Source organism: Hemicordylus capensis, chromosome 10, assembly GCF_027244095.1.
Source record: "Hemicordylus capensis ecotype Gifberg chromosome 10, rHemCap1.1.pri, whole genome shotgun sequence".
Classification (NCBI taxonomy): Eukaryota; Metazoa; Chordata; class Lepidosauria; order Squamata; family Cordylidae; genus Hemicordylus; species Hemicordylus capensis.
This window is the reverse complement of record NC_069666.1, coordinates 13,935,162-13,957,253: the sequence shown is the minus strand read 5'-3', so window position 1 is coordinate 13,957,253 and position 22,092 is coordinate 13,935,162. Positions and strand designations below refer to the sequence as shown.

General features: G+C 43.5%; 1 protein-coding gene across 3 annotated transcripts in view; it reads right to left on the bottom strand.

Annotated features, from left to right (window-relative positions):
- The window catches only part of DMXL2 (Dmx like 2), a 92,510-nt gene that overhangs the window by 56,354 nt on the left and 14,064 nt on the right, over positions 1 to 22,092 (bottom strand). For all 3 annotated transcript variants that reach the window (XM_053271982.1, XM_053271984.1, XM_053271983.1), the window contains exons 4-14: positions 20,496 to 20,574; positions 19,274 to 19,433; positions 17,947 to 18,013; positions 13,796 to 13,974; positions 10,913 to 11,102; positions 8,861 to 9,035; positions 7,044 to 7,274; positions 5,472 to 5,749; positions 3,388 to 4,081; positions 2,987 to 3,108; positions 767 to 856 (exon numbers count right to left, since the gene is read on the bottom strand). In XM_053271982.1, coding sequence (XP_053127957.1) covers positions 767 to 856; positions 2,987 to 3,108; positions 3,388 to 4,081; positions 5,472 to 5,749; positions 7,044 to 7,274; positions 8,861 to 9,035; positions 10,913 to 11,102; positions 13,796 to 13,974; positions 17,947 to 18,013; positions 19,274 to 19,433; positions 20,496 to 20,574 — 2,265 coding nt within the window. The remainder of the gene's footprint in view (positions 1 to 766; positions 857 to 2,986; positions 3,109 to 3,387; positions 4,082 to 5,471; positions 5,750 to 7,043; positions 7,275 to 8,860; positions 9,036 to 10,912; positions 11,103 to 13,795; positions 13,975 to 17,946; positions 18,014 to 19,273; positions 19,434 to 20,495; positions 20,575 to 22,092) is intronic.

Genomic DNA, 22,092 nt, shown 5'->3' with positions numbered 1-22,092 from the left:
CCTAGAAAGCCAGAAGTGACCATGGAGGTCACTTCCAGCTGCCATTTTGTCTGCAAGAGCTCAGGAAGAAACAGAAGGAACCATTTTGTGGCTCATTTATTGGGAGGTGGGGGCGTTTCCCATTTTTTGCGGTGGGAGGGGGGGTTTCTGTCATTTGGTGGGCAATTCCTGGGCATATGGAGAACCCGGCAGTTCTCATGTAGGGCTGGTTGTGAGTAAGGATGTGCCCTCAGCTCTTGCCTGTGGGCTTCCCAGAGACATCTGGCGGGCCACTGTGTGAAACAAGATGCTGGACTAGATATGCCCTCAGCCCGATCCAAAAGGGCTGTTCTTATGTTCTCATGGGCCCCCAGGCCTTACAATGAAGAACACTAACATATTGTAAGTACATCTTTCCAAAACACATAACAACCATTTGTAATATGACAAACATCTTGATGATTATTGGCATCATTGATCAGTGGGAACCAGCAAGTGATGAAAGTGTCGGAATGAGAGATTTCAGGAGAGATGTGTGAATGTTAATTATAATCAGAGTCCTGAGTGCTAGGGGTCACTCATACCATCTTCCATCAATTAGACATAATTCAGTCACATTTATTTCAACGGGACTCAGTCATAACAAGCTGTTCCCAGACTGTGCACAGAACCTGGCAAAAATACCATTGGTTTTTAGGAATGATCTCTTTTCGCCTGAAAACCAGCTATGAGATGGAATTGGCAAATACAATTAAATGCCCCACATAACGATTAACAAATTATTTACCTGGTCAGTTATGGCATCTAGTTCAATAATGCATCCAGGTCGAGCTGTTGACTGCTGGCTCACAATGTTAAACACTTCACCAATCAGTTTCTAAGAAAGAAAAAAGCTGAAATCAGTTATTTGCACTTTAAGCTAATTGAGCCAATTGATATTCAGTTAGTTTAGCACTTTCACCCCAGATCCTCATGATTCTATGATAAGGATGGATCTGCAACAAAATGTTGCAGTACAAGCCTCGTGAGCATGTGTTATCTGAACATACTGAAGGATTTAGACAACTTTCCCCACAGGAGCAGAAGGGGCTGTGACTGTCTTGAGGGAGTATTCTTCAAGCTGAGAAATCCCCCACTCTTTTTCTTCAAGCCCTCTTCCATGCCTCCACTACTGAGTTTCAACAGCTCCACCTACCTGTTAACTGCCCTCTGAGTCTGCAAACATTCCACTCCATCAAGAATGCGGCATTTGGGGGCAGGGGTTGCCTCTTTAGGGTCCCCCTCCTTCAGATTTTTGTAGAACTGACATATCTGTGGGTTACCCCAAATATGACAGTACCTCCCTTTCGCTCGCAGATGCTCCAGTTATGCATCCATAAGGATCATAACATTTGTAGCTCTTTCAGAAATTGATATACTTTATCTCATTATTTAAGAAAATAAAGTGCAGCCAACATTCTCTCACGGTTTGTTCATTTTATTGAAATTTACTCCTATCATATCAATTTCATAAGAAGCCAGTGAGCCCTGGGGAATGTCAAAAAGGCACATTGTGCAGCAACCTTGCTAAAGCTAAGAAGGACTGTGTCTGGCCAATATATGGAGACTGCCTGGGAACTCATATGTATGCCACTTTGAGTCCCTTCATGGCAGAAAGGTGGACTACATATGTAATAAATACATCTATTGACAGAATGCTATCCAATGGTGAATGCCAGTAACCAATCCACACATGAACCTGCCCCCTTATCCCATGATTGCTAAGTTTACTCAAGAGCCTTTGGTGCGGAACTTTGTCAAAAGCTTGGAAGTCCAAGTATACTATATCAACCGGGATCACCTTTATCCACATGCCTGTCGACCCTCTCAAAGAACTCCAAAAGGTGGGTGAGACCAGATTTACCTTTGCAGAAGCCATGCTGGTTCTCCTTCAGCAGGGCCTGTTCTTCTATACACTTAACAATTTTATCCTTGAGAATGTTTTCCATCAATTTGCCTGCAACAGACATTAAGCTAACCGGCCTGTAATTTCCCGGATCCCTTTTTGAAAATTGGTGTTACACTGGCTAATTTCCAGTCCTCTGGTATGGGGCCTGATTGTAGAGATAAGTTATATTTTTTTGCAAGGAGGTTGGCAATTTCACATTTGAGTTCTTTAAAGACTCTCGGGTGGATGCTGTCCGGCCCTGGCAATTTGTTAAGTTTTCCAGAAAGTTAAGAAGCTCATCTCTCATCACCTCTATCTGCCTGAGTTCTTTAGCCTCTGTCCCCGAGAAGCTCGGTTCAGGCACAGGTACACACTCAGTATTCTCAGATGCAAGTAATTCGTTTAGCTTCCCTGCAAACTCCATATCCTCCTCAATAATCCCTTTCACTCCCTCATCGTCTCATGGTCCAACAGCCTCACTGGCAAGTTTCCTGCTTCTGATGTATTGAAAGAAGTTTGTTATTCCCCTAGATGCTTTTAGCTAAATGTTTCTCAAGTTCTCTTTTCACATCTCTTAAATGTCTCCTTGCATTTATTCTGCCAGAGTTTATGTTCCTTTCTGTTCTCTTCATTTGGGCAGGACTTCCAATTTCTGAAGGACGTAATTTTCCTTCATAATATTTATTTTTTCACTGCACTCCAAATCAAAGTCCTTTCTTTCATGTGGTACATAAAAATGTCTCCACATTATTATTATTATTATTCACATTTTATATCCTTCTCTTCCTCCAAGGAGCCCAGAGCAGTGTACTACATACTTGAGTTTTTCCTCACAACAACCCTGTGAAGTAGGTTAGGCTGAGAGAGAAGTGACTGGCCTAGAGTCACCGAGAAAGTACCATGGCTGAATGGGGATTTGAACTCGGGTCTCCCCAGTCCTAGTCCAGCACTCTAACCACTACATCACACTGGTATTAGCATAACACTGATTGCAGTGACACTTTTAGAGCAAGACTGGAATACAAAACTCTGGCCTATTCCTACACCGAGCACCACAAGAAAATACCACAGGAAACTCACAGAAGATCCAGGGTCACTCAGTTCATCCAGAAGTTTCCGCGCATCCACCACCGCTTGGTATAACCTCAGGTTCTTGCCATCAGATGCAACAAAGCAAGCACTAGCGGAATTGCAGTACGTACCTGATTTAAAAACATCAACAGTTGGGCATTTAACATCTGCATAATTATTGCTGGAAAGGCAGCAAGTCGTTTCATTATGTTCCACCATGTGACAAATTAAAGAGGGTTTCTACAGTGCCATAATTTACAGCTTTGAGTATGAAAGAGGGTTTTCTTTCTTAGCACTTTTTTTTGCTATTAACAGAATCTCAAATGACAGAAAATCAATCAATCATATAAGTATCACTGAGGGTCTGACTCGGTATGTGGCAGCTTCCTAACACATTGCACAACACTCACCGAGACAATAGCTAGGAATCAGGGTTGGAAGCCAGGCCACGTTCGAGAAAGCAGAGGTATGAAGAGAATTAATGCGCGCCAGTTCGGACACTCCTCCCGTGTATGACAACGGTCCGATGGGATCCACACGCCACAAGATGAGTTCGCTATAGATGGCATTCGGATCGTGGAATGTCCGAGTTGCCGCATTTCGGAGCTGTTGCCTGGGAGACCCTTTCTGGTGTCTCATGGGGTCCACGATTCTATTTAAGCCGTCGGAGTCCCACGGCTGATCCGACTCGGGGGTTAGCAAAGCGTTGTGATGGGAAGAGGTCAGAAGCAGCGGCAGCACCGAATGGCAAGCGAGGTCGTTGAGGTGGAACCGGTGCCCGCAGTACCGAAACTTGTGAGTGACCGTATGCACTGTGGTGAAAGCAGACTTGTCGGCAAAAGAAACCGCCCACTGGTTGAGGGAGCCATCGATATGTTTGGAAACCATCATCACCGTGGGGGCAGTAATGTTCACGCTGGAACTGTCCTGGGCACAACTCGGCCTCCATCCAGAAAGGCTATAGGAAATGCTTGCCCGCTCCTGCAGCGGTGTGTTGTCGACTTCGTCTGTTGAGGCCGTCCAGGCATACATCATGATGTTTTTGCTAAGCGAGCTGGCATCACCCGATGGAAATGCAACTGGAATCTGAGAAGAAAAGGTAACCTGGGAAGGGACAAATGGGAAGATATGGTTCTTTGTTTCATTCATGTTCTGTTTTTAAAATCACAAATATCAATGCAGATTACAACACTTGTATAGGTACAGCACAATAAAAAAAGGCAAAAAATAAACGTAAAACAATTCAAAATGAGTGTTAAAACAAATAGTACTACAGGCAGATCTCGGTATTCGCTGGGGTTCCATTCGCTGCCATTACCGCAAATAGCGAAACCGCAAATAGGTCATTCGAGTCTTTGTGATCGCAGGGGTTAGGTTCCCGGAGGCCCAAAAATCTTGCAGAAAATGGCCAAAAAAAAAAGAAAAAGGCAAAAACCGTCAAGTAAAGTGCCCTGCTGTGCTCCACAGGCCTCCAGCAGTCCAGAATACCCCCCAGAAGTCTGAATTTTGCCATTATTCTGTAATTTTTCAAGGGGAAAAGGGTTTTTTTAAAAAAACTGAACAAGCCACAAAATGGCTCCAGAGCTCAAAATGGCACCCGGAAATGACCTCCTCCAGCCACCCCTCAACCCACGGATATGCGGATTTAATCCTCCCCCACCCCGCATATGCCAATGTCGGTTTTCAATTCCCCAACCATGAATATGCATAACTGCGGATGCTAGATCCATGGGTAACCAAGTATGCCTGTATTTTTAATAGGTATCCTCTCATCATGTATCTAAAAACCTTACTAGTTATAAAGTATTAGACATCAACATGTAAAATTAGTATATATTGAGCAGGTTCTCATGCTCCGTTTGATGTCAGGTCAATGGAAATCCAATGGAAATCCAAAATCCTGAGGCACATGCACGCCTGTGGAACATGATGCGAGAACCCAGGAATGACCAGCTATCCTCGATTCACACAGCGGGAGACTAGGATGAAGCTAAGATTAGTCTTGATCGACAATCTTAGCTTCATCCTACTTTCCCGCAGAGGCAAACATGAGATTCCTGGTAATTTCCAGGTTTTAACATTACACTTTGCAGAACTGCACTCACTTCAGGAATCTTGGGTTCCCATGTAACTAACATCATGTGGAGAGTGTGTGTATCTACCAATATATCTAAAAGCATATACCACGATTAAACCAGCCCCCACGGGGCTCTTGAAGTAGCTGAACACATATTAATAAATAAGGAATTTAAGAAATATTCTACCAAGGCATGCTTGGTATGCCTTGCTCATTTTTAAAATTTTAATCTGCCTTTATCATGATTTTGATCTTTTTATGAATTTCAAATGTTTATATTTTGTATTATGTTTTTAATTTTGTAAACTGCCTTGAGATTTTATATTAGGCAGTACAGAAATTCGATAAAATAAATAAATAAATAAATAAATATTAAAAAATACTAATTAAAAATAGGAGATGTAAGAATAAATGTACCTGAACTTGTCTAAAGATCCCTGGGTTATACTCATCCAAATATTTCACATGCCACACTAAAAAGGTACCATCTACGGGATGAATGGTGAAGAGCATGTCTGGGTTCTTGTTCCATTCTTTAAGCAGCGTGTCGATTTTACGATCTAACAAAACAGTAGGCAGTGGAATCGGCGCTAGAGCTGGTGACAGGATTTTGGGGCTCCCCTCCCGCTCTCCATCTTCATGTTCTGAGGAACCTGTTCCCGTACCGGTCTCAGATTCCCTATCTAGAGACAATTCTGAAACAAGAGACGAGATTTGTTAGTCACAGCACATTACAACAAATATTTACATACCGCTTTTCAACAAAAGTTTCCACAAAGAGAAATAATAAATACACAAACAAGATGGTCCTCTGTCCCAAAGGGCTCACAATCAAACGTAAGACAGGCACCAGCAACAACCACTGGAGGGATGCTGTGCTGGGGATGGACAGGGCCAGTTGCTCTCCCCTTGCTAAATAAAGAGAATCACCATATTTAAAAGGTGCCTCTTTGGAGAGGGAATGGGACAACTCGCCACGGCCAACCTGCCACCAGTCAATTGGACGCGGCCAACTCGCCGCAGGGAACACCACAACTCCACCCCCGCAAGCCCGTCCTGTCACTTTAGGTTTCAATCCAGAGGACACAAGTTCGAGGGAGGCGAGAGGAAGCTAAATTCCCACCTACCACCCACCAAAGCATGTCTTTCACATTCTGCAGTGGAAGAAAGACTCTCTCTGCATTCCTACCTGTGGGGTTGGGCCTCACGAGAAGTGAAATGTCAGGGGCGAAGCCTGCACCAGAGCCTTAGAGCAGTCGAGCTGCCATTTTCCTCCTCATATTGCCCCTTTGCCGGTCTCCCCAAAACTCTCCCCAGAACTCAGCAGCCAAGTCTGCTGCTGCTTTGGGGAGACCTGCAAAGGGGCAATAGGACGATAGTGACGGGGTAGGGCAGCTGGCTGGAGGGCCGGGAGTTAACGGCGGTGGTGGTGGCGGGCGGGCAAACGGCAGCGCCAGACGGCGGGAGAGCGAGGAGGCAATGGCGGTGGGTGGGGAGGAGGCAGCAGAGGCGGGCGGGGACTGGGAGGAAACTGCAGCGGAGGTGGGCAGGCGAGGAGGAGGAAGGAAACAGCAAAGGGGGCAGGCAGCCGGGCGGGAGTGGGGGCGGGTGGGAAAAAGCTGTGATGGCAACAGGCGGGGGGAGGAAGGAAACAGCCGGGCAGGTAGAACTAGAGGTGCAGATGCTCTGCGCCCGGCCCAGCTAGTTTACTAGAATTGCGGTAAAAGACGGTGCTACCTATTGGCCGCTGCACTCTAGCAAAGAATCAAGATGAAACCCAAATTATTTATTGATTTGATTTGATTTAGATACCGCCCTTCCAAAAATGGCTCAGGGCAGTTTACATCAAAACAAGAACAATTAGAATCAATTACCCATTAAAATCAAACCTAGAGTATAAGGAATCTGCAGCTATGGCCTTACATGCTGTTTCTCACGTCTATACTCAATTTCAAGCACCAGGAAAAAAAACACATTTATACTACTGACCATGATCCAGTTTCATGTGCAAGCCTCTCTCTTTCTCCTCCTGTTCCTCTACATCATCAAGATCCTCTTCGGCCTTTTTTGTTTGCTGATCGGCAAGTTCTCGAAGATGCTGCATAAATATTTCAATTGAGGATGTAAAATGGAATTCTTTGTTGTTCAGCCAGTGGACTACAAAGCCTTCATTTCCTTCATCTAAATTAAACGCTGTCTTCACCAAAGCGGGTGGAATGTCTGGAGGAAACCAAATCAATTTTTTTCCCCAGAAAAAGAAAAAGAAAAGGTTGGTCTTGAAAAAAAGATATTTAAGAGGTAAGCTCCCACAAAGCATATAAATTATGTTTGCATATAGCAACATAAAGCAAAAAGGGTAGATGGCATAACCAGTGTTAAACAAACAAACAAAAACACACCTATGAGCTAGTTAAGACAATTCTCCAAACCTGGGGTAGGCAATCTTTATTTATTTATTTATACTACATACTAGAGTTTCTTCTCACAACAACCCTGTGAAGTAGGTTAGGCTGAGAGAGGAGTGACTGACCCAGAGTCACCCAGCTAGTCTCATGGCCGAATGGGGATTTGAACTCGGGTCTCCCTGGTCCTAGTCCAGCACTCTAACCACTACACTATGCTGGTGTAGTGGCAGGGGGGTGATAGGAGTTAAAGTTCAACAGCTGGAAAGAGAAGCAGGAAGTGTTCAAGGTGGTGGCTTATTACGGATGCTCCAAACCACAGTTTACTGATCAAGCATCCTCCACCACGTGGCTGGCGCTGATGGCAGAGGATCAGTAAACTGTGGTTTGGAGCACTGGTAATGAGCCACCGCCTTGGACACTTCCTGCTGCTTCCCTTTCTTCTGCAGCATCACTTACAGCAAACTAGAGTTTGCCGCAACATTAGAAATGGGAAGCTATAGTTTGTGCTTGCTTTCTAAACTAGAACCAGAACCAGAATTTCAAACCACGGGTTCTAACTGTGGTTCGGAAGGTTAGCATAAATCATCGTTTGCCAGTTCTGATGTCACAGCAAATGATGGTTTGTGCTCATCTGCAAAAATTGTGCACAAGAGTGGAGGAGGCCACTTGCAAGCCTACAGCTTGTTTCTGGTCCTCCAAGCCAGGGTCTGGTGCAAGGCTGCACAGCTTTGGCCCTCCAGTTGTTGGTGGACAACTCCCACAATCCCCAACCCCAGTGGCCAATAGTCAATAGCTCATAACAGAGGTATGACAGTTAAATGTATGTATGCCAAAACAGGATAGAACAGGACAACATTCTTACACGAGGGGAAATGTGGAATTAACATTCAAACATTAAAATGTTGGGTCAGTTCAGACATCACAGAGAACCACGGTTAATTTTAGGTTCTGCCCGACATCCCAGATTGGGAGCCATGCTCCCCACGTCCCTGCTTGCACAAGCCTTGGGAGAATTCTACTTCAGATGGTGGTTAAAAATAAATCAAGATCAGTCAGGAGTCCAAAGCACCCAATAATGTTGCTCGAAATAAACTAAGATCTGGACCCAAGATGGATTTCAGATTTTGATTTAATTCAAGGAAATGAATAATTCAAGAAATTGATTACAATAAGCCAAGATGGTTTCTTTTTAACATCAAAAGTACAATTTCTCCAGAGTTCATCTGCACATCATCCAGGACCAGGATTCAACCACGGCTCTGCATGTTGCCTGAAATGGTCTGTACATTCAACATGCACAAAATTCAAGGAAGCATCTCAGCAAAGAGGAAGCACCCATCACCCCCACTGGGCATTTTCATACCGGACAAACTATTACTAGGCTTCAAAGGCTTATTTCACCTGTGGTGGGGTTAATGCTTGCTGCTATATGGAAGTGGCAGAGCACATTTGCATGGTGTGAAATGTGGCGCTGAACTTCATGCATTCCAATCTGATCAGGCAAATCTTCGCTGTGAGTAATAAGCACTGAAGATCTTCGCTGCCCCTTTCTCAAATTTTTCAAGTGATGAATTGTCTAAAAGAGTTGAGAGACAGAACAGGCATGTTTAAAGTCTAACAGAAAAATAGTCTAGTGTTTCATCACAAGAATTTACTAATGCAAATTGAAAAGGCAGCCAACTAACCCAACACACACACACACACACACACACACACACACACACACACACACACACCCTTTAAAAATACTTTTTATTTTGGCATTGTCACAATACAAAAGAACAAAGTTGTCAAACAAGAATACCACATTTACCTGAATCTAAGACAAGTCCCACTCCAATTCTTTTCTGTTAAGTGTAAGTGTGTGTGTGTGTGTGTGTGTGTGTGTGTGTGTGTGTGTGTGATATTCAGATTCCTCTTTCTTTTGGGTAAAAAACAGGTATGACCTGTATTTAACATCTATCTTTTAAGGCACCATCTTAAATTCAGAGCTGCCTTCTATTTCAGTACATACGGTAGTCATCATGATCAATAATGTCAAGTGATGTATGTTATCTTTGTATATCAACGAGCCTTTTGTTTGGCTTTTTAATAAATGAAGTTAGATTTCAAATGTTCTGGTTTAACCTATCCACAGATTTACTGACGTGATTAGATGGGAAATTGCAAAACAATTGTCCAAGACTTCATCAGTAATTTTTCCTTGGTTTGAATACCTAGAACTTCAACAGGTACTAACTTCAGATCCTTCTCCTTTTCTAACTGAAGCAACTTTTTAAAGTTTGACACATTCCTACGAAAAGAGATATGTATTTTACAATATTTGTGCAGGTACACACAACTGCCTGTAAGTACTTATAAATACAACAAATATTTATATACCACTTTGCAACAAAAGTTCCCAAAGTGGTTTATTATTATTATTGTTTACACAGTCAGACAGGTGTTATTGACTGGTTTGTTTTATCCAGACATCGAGTCCTTCCCAAGGACCTGGGATGCCAGAATTTTATTGTCAGTGTTGTTGCTGTTATAGATATTATCGCAGAATATAGGCTGTTCCCAGTAAAGTTGCTTTTTGTAATTGGCAAATGGTGATTTCTGTGGCCCCTATGGTGTTGAGGTGTTCTTCAAGGTCTTTTGGAACTGCATCCAGGGCGCCAATTACCACTGGGATTATTTTGGTCTTCTTCTGCCACAGCCTTTCAATTTCAATTTGTAGATCTTTGTATTTTGTGATTTTTTCTATTTCTTTTTCTTCTATTCTGCTATCCCCTGGTATTGCTATGTCGATTATTTTAACTTGTTTTTCTTTCTTCTCGACTACATTATTATTATTTATTTACACAGTCAGACAGGTGTTATTGACTGGTATTATTATTATTATTATTATTATTATTATTATTATTTCGATTTCTATATCACCCTTCCAAAAATGGCTCAGGGCAATTACACAGAGAAATAATAAATAAATGAGATTGATTCCTGTCCCCAAAGGGCTCACAATCTAAAAAAGAAACATAAGATAGACACCAGCAACATCTCCTGGAGGGATGGTGTGCTGGGGATGGATAGGGCCAGTTGCTCTCCTCCTGATAAATAAAGTTGGTTCGAGAGGAACTGGAGATTGCGGGGAGAATGTGCTCACATCAGGTGTGACGTCTGAACCTGCCCAAGTCAAGTCCTCAATCCTGGTTACCCACTTCCACTTTAATTTTACCGACTTTGTCAAGCCAATTTCAAATCCTAGTTTCAAGCGGGTGCAGAAAGTCAAACACATTTAAGGCAGAAGTGGGTAACCGGGATCGGGAACCAGACTTGGGCGGGTTCAGATGTCATGCCCAAGAGGAACATGTTCTCCCCAGATATTCTGGTTCTTTTTGTACGTACTCAAGGATGGCTGTTTGAGCCCGCCCAAAAGTGAACCTCTGGACTCGGTTGATTTCACAGTACCTCCAAAGCATGCTGGATGTTGTCTTTGTGTCTTCCAGAGCGAGAGAAGCTGGTGCTGCCGCTAATGCTAGAAGTGCTGGTCTCACAGATCTGCTCTCCCATCAGACTGTCTTCGGGTAACAAAGTCTCTGCCCACAGGCGGCAAACACCATCATGGCATGAAGTAAGTAGCACATTGCAAACTGAACCCCTAAAGACAAACACAGGGATAATTTCTTGGAGCTGAACGTTGCACAGAATTGTGGTAGAGCAGAATACTTTACAAACCTTACACTTCACGACAAGTCTTAGAAGGTTATTAGTAACACTGTTTCATAATACAGGCTGTAATACTGCCGCAAGGCAAGAAACCTATGGGGAAATGTGGCTTAGGTTCCAGAGTGGAGGGAAAATGCTAAAGCATGGCTTAAACTGTGAAATTACTTACTGTGACATGCTCTGCGGGCTCTGTATGTGCCCAGGAATGTATTTATTTATTTATGTATTTTAACATACTTTTATACCGCCCCAAACTCACGTCTCTGGGCAGTTTACAATAAGCAAACAAACAAAAAGTTAAAACAGTAGTTAAAACAAAATAAACGATATAGTAAAAGTTAAAACATTACAACTCGAATTCTAAAACAACATTTTAAAATGATGCTAAAACTGTCAAAACGATGTTAAAACTGACAATTAAAAGCCTGGGTGGATAGGTGCATCTTTAAAGACTTTTAAAAGTTGTCAGGGGTGGGGAGGCTCTTATTTCAGCAAGTAGCGCGTACCAAAGCTTTAGGGTAGCAGCGGAGAAGGCCCGTCCCCAAGTAGCCACCAAATGAGCCAGTGGTAACTCCAGACGGACCTCTCCTGATGATCTCAATGGGCGGTGGGGTTCATAACGAGAAGACGTTCTCTTCAATACCCAGGGCCCAAGCCGTTAGAATGCCCTTCAAAGTACGAAATGCCACCCCCCCCCCGAAAAATAGCAGGAAAATCCATTTTTAAAAAAAGAAATAAGCCACAAAATGGCAAGCGGAAGTGACCTCCGAGGTCTCTTCCAGCCCTCTAGGAACCATTAAAACCACATGTTTTAACCCTTTAGTATCCACGGATACTGAAAATGGGTGTCAATAAGACACCCGCAGATACACAGAACTGTGAATAGCGGTTCCACAAGTAACAAGGTTCACCTGTATGAACAACTAAGAGAATTCACTCACTGTTGTTCTTATACCTCTTAGCCCAAAGGTTTAAACATTATGGGCAAGATCCAAACAACAGTGTTGCTAGTTCAAGGGCATTTCACAAAGCAGTTTGTGATACAGCAGGGCTACACAACTTCATTCTTCCTGCAGATGCTGGACTACAACTCCCATCGTCCGTGTATATTGGCCACCATGGCTGGGGCTGATGATCCAAAAACAACAGGAGAGGCAAAGTTGTGCAGCAGTTGTGAGGGGTGGCACCAGTTGTTAAAAGCAAAAGAAAAATTAGAACTCTTTCATCGAACTTCTACCAACTCCTTGTGCAAGCCTAAAGTTAAAACCCTATGCATGCTTCTCAGGGAGCAAGCCCCACTGAGCTTGGTGGAACTTATTCATAAGTAAACAGGCACAGGCTCTAAGTAGCTCTTTGGATCCTGGCCTGTGATTCTGCACTAGGGGTGTGCATGGACCGTTTTGGAGCGGTTCGGTCCAAATTCGAACCACATTTGGACCGAACCACAATATGCGAACCAGTTCAGTCGAACCTATCGGCTGGGCCAGACAGTTCAATGAATCCGCTCAAACCACTGTGGTTTGCGGCGGTCCAGTCTGCAATCGAACCAGTTCTGTACATCCCTATTCTGCACTACATGCATCACTGCTACAATACACAAAACAGTATTTTTCATCTCTCTCTTACATGCACCTGGTAATTCAGGGGTGGCCAACCTGAAACTCTCCAGCTCTTGCTGGACAACTCCCATCATCCTCAGCCACAACAGCCAATAGCCAGGGATGATGGGCTATGCAGTCCAACAACACAGGAATACAGGGAGCTGCCTTATACTGAGTGAGACCATTGGTCCATCTAGCCCGGTACTGCCTACAATGACGGGCAGCCACTGTTCCCTCTAAGGCGTGTGCATTTTTGGATGTCTGCTCAGTTCGTTTTAGATTCTGCTCAGGCTGAATCAGGAAGGCCCCACTCTGAATGTAGGTACGCGCACACTGCCTTGATACTGCCGCACAGAACAAAACTCATTCTGCATAGAGATGAAATAAATTAGAGGGACAACTGCTGGCAGCGGTTACTCCAAAGGGTCTTTCTTTCCCAGCCCTACCTGAAGCTGGCCGGGATTGAACCTGGGACCTTCTGCATGCAAAGCAGATACTCTACAAGTGATCTATGGCCTCATCTTCAAAGGTGGCACACATTTATTTTATTTATTTATAGACTGCCCCATTCAAAGGCTCTGGGAGGTGCACAACAAGTTTAAAAAGACATAGAACACACACCATCTAAAACACACAACTGGGTCTCCAGGCAGACAATGACCTCACCAAGACCTGCTTAGCTTCAGCAAGGTGGCTGTTTCATGTGCCCTTAGACCATACTATGGAACCCAACAACTGGAGAACCTCAGCATGGCCACCTCTGCACGAATTCATAGCACATGCAATGTAAAACTGAACACCTACAGAACTTCTACAGCGGTGCTGCTCAACTTTGGCCCTCCTGCAGATGTTGGCCTACAACTCCCATAATCCCTGGCTATTGGTCACTGTGGCTGGGGATTATGGGAGTTGTAGTAAAAAAACAGCTGGGGTGCGGGTGGGGGGGAAGCTGAGCAGGCCTGGTCTATAGAGTCCACATTTTCCCCATTAAGACCAGAATGCTTTCTGGTCACATCACTCTCACCTGGGCATACACTTGCTAGTTTTTCGCCACGAAAATCCTGTCACCGCTCGAGGATGCGCCAGATACACAAAGGCAAACTGAATGGGTGCAAAGATTTTCTTTTGTTCATCGCCCTCTTGGGGTAGGAGAGAGGATTTCCAGCCGGTCATTGGATACCAGACTTTTAAGAGACAATCGTCCTAAAGAAACCAAGAGACAGCAAGTTGGCAGTGCTCATTTAAAAATGCAAACATAAACCACGGGGACAATCTGGTTTAGCACTAAAACTCAGAACCAGCCGTTTCTGGCCAAAGCAGATGCAAGGAAGCAGATCCACAACTATTTTAAAAACAAAAGAAAATGTAATAACAGCTGCGTGGGGGAGCAAATTCGAATCTGGGCAGAGGCACTGTCACCCCATCAAAATCCCCACTACAAGCTTACAGGCTGTTGTGTGAACTCACCCATCGTCTTATTTTGTTCTTAAGGAGTGGTTATTTGTAGAATGCCATTTTTAAAGCTGTTTCATTTGGCTTCATTTATCCCCCACATAAGTCAGTAGTTATTTATTTAATTTATATACTGCCTGACTCCAAAGGCTTTAGGCATTTCACAAAAACAAACACAGCACACACAAAATAAGACAAATTGTTAAAACAATTTAAAACATTCAAAGATTACTAAAAGCCCGGCTAAAGAAATGTGTCTTAAGGGCTCCTTTAAAGGCTGGTATTGACGCTTTTGAACTTTGGTGCTGGAGAAGACTTTTGATGATGAGGACAGCCAGGAAAACAAACAAATGGGTCATAGAACAAATCAATCCAGAATTTCCACTCAAGGCGCAAATGACCAGGCTCAAACTATCATACTTCGGACACATTATGTGAAAATCCAGCTCCCCTGAGAAGCCCATAATGCAGGGGAAAGTTGAAGGAAAGAGAAGAGGACGACCAGCAGCAAAGTGGATGGACTTGATTACAACAACAATGAATGCACCACTGAGAGATTTTCAAGGCCAAGTTGAAGACAGATCATCCTGGAGAGAATCTATCTATGTGGTCACCAAGAGTCGACACTGACTTGATGGCACTTAATCAATCAAATATATTAAATCACAAGGACCACATTCCATTGCCCAGGAATGACTACAGAGAAGGCCCACTCCCAAGTCACCGCCAAATGTGCTGGTGGCATCTAGAGACAGACCTTTCTCAATGAACTTAATGTGCAGTGGGGATCATGCAGAAGGAGGCGCTCCACCAGGTAACACGATCCTAAGCCATTTTAGCGCTTTTTATATTGTGAGCCCCTTGGGGAAAATAACTATTCTTTATTTTATTTATTTATTTATGTGGCATAGATGTACATCACCCAAAACTCACCCCTCGGGTTGGTTTACAATAAAACAACCGATTAAAAACTAAGGTTAAAACATTAAAACAATTTAAAACCATGCTAGATACTAAAAGTCTAATTAAAAGCCTGGATGAAAAAAAAATGTCACTATTAACATGTGAACAAATTACTACAAGACACTCTGAAACCATGAGATAGAGCGGGATCTACACACTTTGTCACACTCCTCTTTTTCAGTTTTCCATTCAGCAGATTTCCCAGATGGTGACTTTACTTTGCTTCACCCTGGGGAGGAGGAGTGTGCGTTCACATATCGGCCAGATTTACCCTGAAGCCTGTGTGATATGTCAGAGAGCATTCCATACATGATTCGGGTTTCCCCCGTGTATGGGAGCTCAGCCTGATTTATGCTTGGGGTTTAAAAATCCACTTTTTGCATCAGGTTTTTTTTAGCACAGCGGGGAAGTAACCTGCCTAGAGAGCAGGAGGCTGTTGGTTCAAATCCCCACTGGTGTGTTTCCCAGAATATGGGAAAATCCTATATCAGGCAGCAACGCTATAGGAAGGTGCTGAAAGGCATCATCTCATATTGCGCTGGAGATGGCAATGGTAAACCTCTCCAATATTCTACCAAGAAAACCACAGGGCTCTGTGGTCGCCACGAGTCGACACCGACTCGACAGCACAACCTAAGGTTTGCTCTAGGATACCCCTCTCCCACGTTTAAGCCTCCTGTCTGGGAATGCTCCAGGCAAGTTACCCATATTTACCCAAAGAGAAGACGACCCTGAATTTAAGACAAACCCCTTAAAAAAGAGAAGTTAAATAAAGGCTATACCTGTATTTACCCAAAAGGAACAGCACGATGTAACACAACCCCCCACCCCCATTTCTAACATCAAAGAACTTCTTAAAAAACCCTAGTCTTGGATTCAGGTAAGTACAGTATGAATTCGCTACAGCAGATCTGACTGCCCAGCTTGGTTAATCTCTATTAATATCTTGCTCGGTTATCCCCAATTCTAGCCAAGAGGCTAAAAAGCAATTACATTGTCTATACTGAAAATATGAGTGGAGTAGGAAGGTAGGATAATAAATTATGAGACAAGATTACAGAGCTTTCAAAGTGCAGTCTAACACGAATAGCTCCTGAAAAGGGATGGCTATGCTGCAGCTGTTGGTTTTTGAAGACAATATTCTGAACACAAACACTGAAAGTGGAGCTAAAAAAACAACCTGTTTTTAGATTCATTAAAGAGGGTGATCTATGACGCGAACCTGACAGGGCTGGATACGGTCTCTAAAATGGAAACCTCCTCTCAGAAAAGGCATAAAATGGCTTCCAGGACCATCTGCTTTAGTTATTTCACCACAGAACCCTGGCACTACAAATTGAAATATACAACAGATGGAGATCGACAAAGAGGCAGCGTTTGGAAAACCTAGCTTTAGGCCAGTTCACGACCCACAAGGCTTTGGTAAAATGTACTATTAAGGGAACATGCATTTTAAAAAAAATGATACATAGATTCCTGGGGGGGGGGTACCCAACAAGAAAGGGAACAGTGTCCCCTCTGACAGGGATTCCCAGATGTTGTTGACTACAACTCCCAGAATCCCCAAGCAAAAGCCATTGCTGCTGGGGATACTGGGAGTTGTAGTCAACAACATCTGGGCATCCCTGTTAGAGGGAACACTGAAAGGGAACCTCAAGAGCACACAAAATTACTCAGAGACAAAAGCCCTATTCACACATTATGTTCAACACTCGTACAACAAGTGCACACAGGTACAGTGATTCACACATTATGCTGAACAAAGGTACTGTAGTGCTCTTCCTATCTGTACCATGCATTTGAAGGACCTGCATCCATGTTGGCTTTTGAAATGAACGCAGGTACACTCAGTCACACAAAACATGTACAAGTGTATAGACATCTAAACACCAGCACAACAATATGTCTGAATAGGGCTAAACATAAGGCTGCTTTATTTAACTAGTCAAGAAGGGTGTGGAGGAGAGCTGGTCTTGTGGTAGCAACCATGAATTGTCCCCTTTGCTAAGCTGGGTCCCCCTCTAGTTTGCATTTGAATGGGAGACAACATGTGAGCACTGTAAGATATTCCCTTTAGGGATGGGACTGCTATGGGAAGGGCATCTGCATGTTTGCATGCAGAAGGCTCCAGGTTCCCTCCCGGACATCTCCAAGAGAAAACTCCTGCTAACTTGGCAAAGAGGCATCTTTTAACATGGTGATTCTCTTTATTTACCAGGGGAGAGTAACTGGCTCTATCCACCCCCAGCACAGAACCCTTCCAGTGACTGTCGCTGGTGTCCAGCTCATGTTTCTTTTTAGATTGTGAGCCCTTTAGGGACAGGGAGTCATCTTATTTATTTATTATTTATCTCTGTAAACTGCCCTTAGTCATTTTTGGAAGGGTGATATAGAAACCGAATAAATAAAATAAACAAACAAACCCTGGAGAAGCCATTGCCAGTCTGGGTAGACAATACTGAGCTAGATGAACCAAGGGTCTCACTCTGTAGATGGGTAATCAGCAGCATTTGTGTTCACCCATAAACTTATCGGCAGCCAATGTAAGCGAGCACAGAGACCACCCTGGCTGCTGAATTTTGTACTAACTGGACTACATTCAAAGTCAGCCCTAGAGAGAGCATATTGCAGTAGTCAAGCCTGGAGGTTGTACAGCTTGTTAATGTCAGTTACATCACATCAATTCTACCTTACTGAGCTCAGCTGATAATGCAGTTCTCAAACAACTTAACAGTCACACACATTGTCTCTTACTCTTACCTTGCCAGCTGTTGCAAAATATTCACCTTCGGGTGACCATTCCATCAGATGCACAGACACTGCAGTCCTAAGAGGACAAAAGGAGTGCAGAGCATTCTCAACGTAAAGGGAAATGACTAGTTTAAATATTCCTTCCTGCAGCTCTACCACGTTGAGATAACCTTGGCCTACCATTGCCCATTTAAGTCTGCAAGCAAGATCCTGCGACAAACAGAACCAGGTAGGGCCAACTAGTTTAACTGCTGTACAACATTGCATATTTTAAGATCTACTCGTGTTATCAATGCCATAATCATCTTGAAGGTCTCGGTAAAAGAATAAAAGTCATGCTCTACTATTCCTGTTGAACCAGGCCAGCCAGACGTTTGTTGCATTGAGTAATGTTTTCCCTGAGGGAGAACACTTTGTGGTTCAAAATTCACAGGGAACAGGGCCATATGAGCATCTTATGGATGTTGAACCATCCAGTCCAGCATCCTGTCTCACACAGTGGCCCACCAAACTCCTCTGAGAAGCCAACAGGCAAGGTCTGAGGGCATGCCCTTTCTCCTGCTGTTATTCCCTTGCAACTGGTGTTCAGAGACATCCTGCCTCCGAGGTCGGAGTTGGCCTATAGCCCTCAGGCTAGTGGCCATTGGTAGACCCGTCCTCCATGAATTTGTCTAAGCCCTTTTAAATCTATCCAAGCTAGTGAACCCCTGCTAACTGGGCAAAGAGGCACCTTTTACCATGGTGATTTTCTTTATTTAGCAGGGGGAGAGTAACTGGCCCTATCAATCCCCAGCACAGTACCTCCAGTGACTGTTGCTGGTGTCTATCTTATGTTTCTTTTTAGAATGTGAGCCCTTTGGGGACAGGGATCCATATTATTTATTTATTATTTCTCTGTGTAAACCGCCCTGAGCCATTTTTGGAAGGGCGGTATAGAAATTGAATTATTATTATTATTATTATTATTATTATTATTATTATTAATAATAATAATAGTAATAACAACAGTGGCCATCACCACACCTTGTGGCAGAGAATTCCACAGATTAATTATGCCCAGTGTGAAAAAGTACTTTCTTTTGTTGATCCTAAAATTCCCGGCCTTCAGAAAGCCTCTTATGAATGCTGTGCTTTACAAATCTGTATACATCCACAGAAGTTTCTCACTATTCTGCTTTGGGACTTTCCAATAATACAGTATACTCAGAATACAGAGTGGACTATACAGTTTTGAAGTGAGTTAGGGTACGAGTGGCATGGAAATGCAGATAAATTGGAAATGTTAAAGAATGCTCTCTTTCCTACAAACATAATTCTGCCTTAACAGCCAACTCACTTGCATTGCCAGATGCATTTCCAGTCATTTAGAACGGGGTGAATTTTATCATCTTTGATCTCTGTCTCAGGATCTCCTTCCTCCTCCTCCTCCTCTAGGATATCACTAGAAGGAGGGGCCCATAATTGTAAGTAATCTGTTGCGGTCAGCAGCCTATTACCTGGAAGCAACAAATATTTAACAGAGCAGAGGACAATATTATTATTTAGCATGTGTGTTTTATTTACAACAGACAAGCTCAACTTTGCCCCCCCCCCGGCCAGCTGATTTTGGGCTACAACTCCCATAATCCCCAGGCACAGTGGCCAATAGCCAGAGATTATGGGAGTTGTAGGCCAACATCTGCAGGAGGGCTGAAGTGGAGCAGGCCTGATTTACAGTATAAATACATATTCAATAAGTGCTGGCGGGGAGTGGGAGAACCCAGAACACACATTTCTGTACACAAAGGAGATTCCACTTACATAGCATTTTTGCCATCTAAGACCAGTCTAGGAATCATGTCACTTGATGCACATTTAGTTCAGTAAAACATCCTTTTAAAAATCCATGAAGCCCTCTGGTTTCCTTTCTCCATCACCTCCCCACTGACACATAGGGTCCTGCATTTGTGGGAGGGCTTCACAAATGCACTGCCATGTGCAAGACACAGATTGGATCATGTTCTATAATGGTTACAACACCTCTCAATAAAACAGAACGTAATATGATTTTCTTCCAGATGGAAGAAATCCTTGCTGTTGAAAGAAGTCACTGAAAACCCATCTGAAGCTGAAATGGAGTCCTAAAGAATATAAGAGTTTTGCTGGATCAGGCCCAAGGTCCTAATCCAGCACTAGATCACTGAGTAGATATTTTCAGTGAGCTGTCCTCCACAAATCCAAGATCCCTCTCCTGCTCACCAATGGAAAGCTTAGGCCCAGTCAGTGTACAGGAGAACCCCGTTACTCGTGGAACTGCTGTTTGTGGGTCTGCGTATCCGCAGGTGTAAATAAGACACCCAGCCTCTATATCTGCGGATACAAAAGGGTTAAAACCAGTGGATCGGCGGATCCTAGAGGGCTGGAAATGACCGTGGAGGTCATTTCTGGCCGCCATTTTGTGTACAGGAGCCATTTTGTGGCTCATTTTGTTAAAAAAGAAAGAAAAAAAAGAAGACAGAAGAAGCATACTGCAGGTTTCCACATACCAAGCCCATATTTAAAAGTCAACTTTACATTACCTTGGGGGTCCCATGCTAAGTTGAAGGTCATTGAACTGAGGAAAAACTGTCCTGTTTTCAGCCATTGACACTTTAGTCGCTGCAGAAGACACGACAAGGAGCAAAATGTTTATTTTTGTACCGAGTTGTAAACCTGTTCTTGAGATTTTTACTATTTCTAAACTTTCATTTGACAAGATGAAGCAATTATATTGTGGTAAAACAGTGACACTACTAGAGCCGATAATCTCCATAAATTAAACACCTTTTGGTAACAGAAAACAGTCACGGCTCTGGAATGAACACAGCCCAAAATCTGCTCACACTCCTGCTGTTCTGTGTGAATAGCTAATCCTCCACATACTATTAAAGCGGAGAGGGAAATTAGCTTATGTCCCATTTTTTCATTAGAAAGAGCAACATTAAAGCTCTGTACAGAGAAAATGAAATTCTTTCCCCCTGAACAAAAAAAGACATTTAAACAAAGCAATCCTCCTTCTAAGTGAACCTTTCAAAATAGATTTTAAAAATAAATAAATAGCAAACCCTGTTTTAAATAGAACGTTTTAAAAATCTGAATGCAATTCTGAGGTCAGCGTTACTTTCCACAACAACTTGCTGCTTCTCCACTGCACTGAGGAAGTTGTGAGGGGTTGTTTGTATTTATTTATTTATTTATTTATTTGCATTTTATATCCCACTCTTCCTCCAAGGAGCCCAGAGCGGTGTACTACATACTTAAGTTTCTCCTCACAACAACCATGTGAAGTAGGTTAGGCTGAGAGAGAAGTGATGGGCTCAGAGTCACCCAGCTAGTATTACGGCTGAATGGGGATTTGAACTCGGGTCTCCCTGGTCCTAGTCCAGCACTCTAACCACTACACCACACTGGCTTTGTAGGGGAAAGGGGGCAGGCAGGAGGGCTTAATCCTTCCTCCTCATACTCCTTTGCCCTTGAAACTCTCCTCCTGTTGCTTTTTCTCTAGCCACGGCTCAAAACATATGTTTGGGCCCTTCTGGGAAAGGTCGCGATTCTCTTGTATTTAGCAGGGGGAGAGGAACTGGCCTTATCCATCCCCAGCACAGCATCCCTCCAGTGGCTGTTGCTGGTGTCTATCTTATGTTTCTTTTTTAGACTGTGAGACATTTCTATTTATTTATGTATCCATCTATCTCTATGTAAACCGCTTTGGGAACGTTTGTTGAAAAGCGGTATATAAATATTTGTCATATTCATAAACTGGGGAAGGACCACAGCTGAACACAGCACCTGCAGCATGCCTCCAACCTGTATCCTGGCATTTGAGTGGTTTGTGCCCAGAGGTACAGAGGATGACAGCTGGTCTAGCAGCAGTGAGCATGAATGGTCCCCTTTGCTAAGCAGGGTTCACCCTGGTTTTGCATTTGAATGGGTGACTACATGTGAACACTGTAAGATATTATCCTTAGGAATATCTAAGTTGCCCTGCTAACTGTTACCCTGCTAACTCAGCAAGGTAAACGTAAAGTGTGCCGTCGAGTCGGTGTCGACTCCTGGAGCCCACAGAGCCCTGTGGTTGTCTTGGGTAGAATACAGGAGGGGTTCACCATTGCCATCTCCCGCGGAATATGAGGCAAT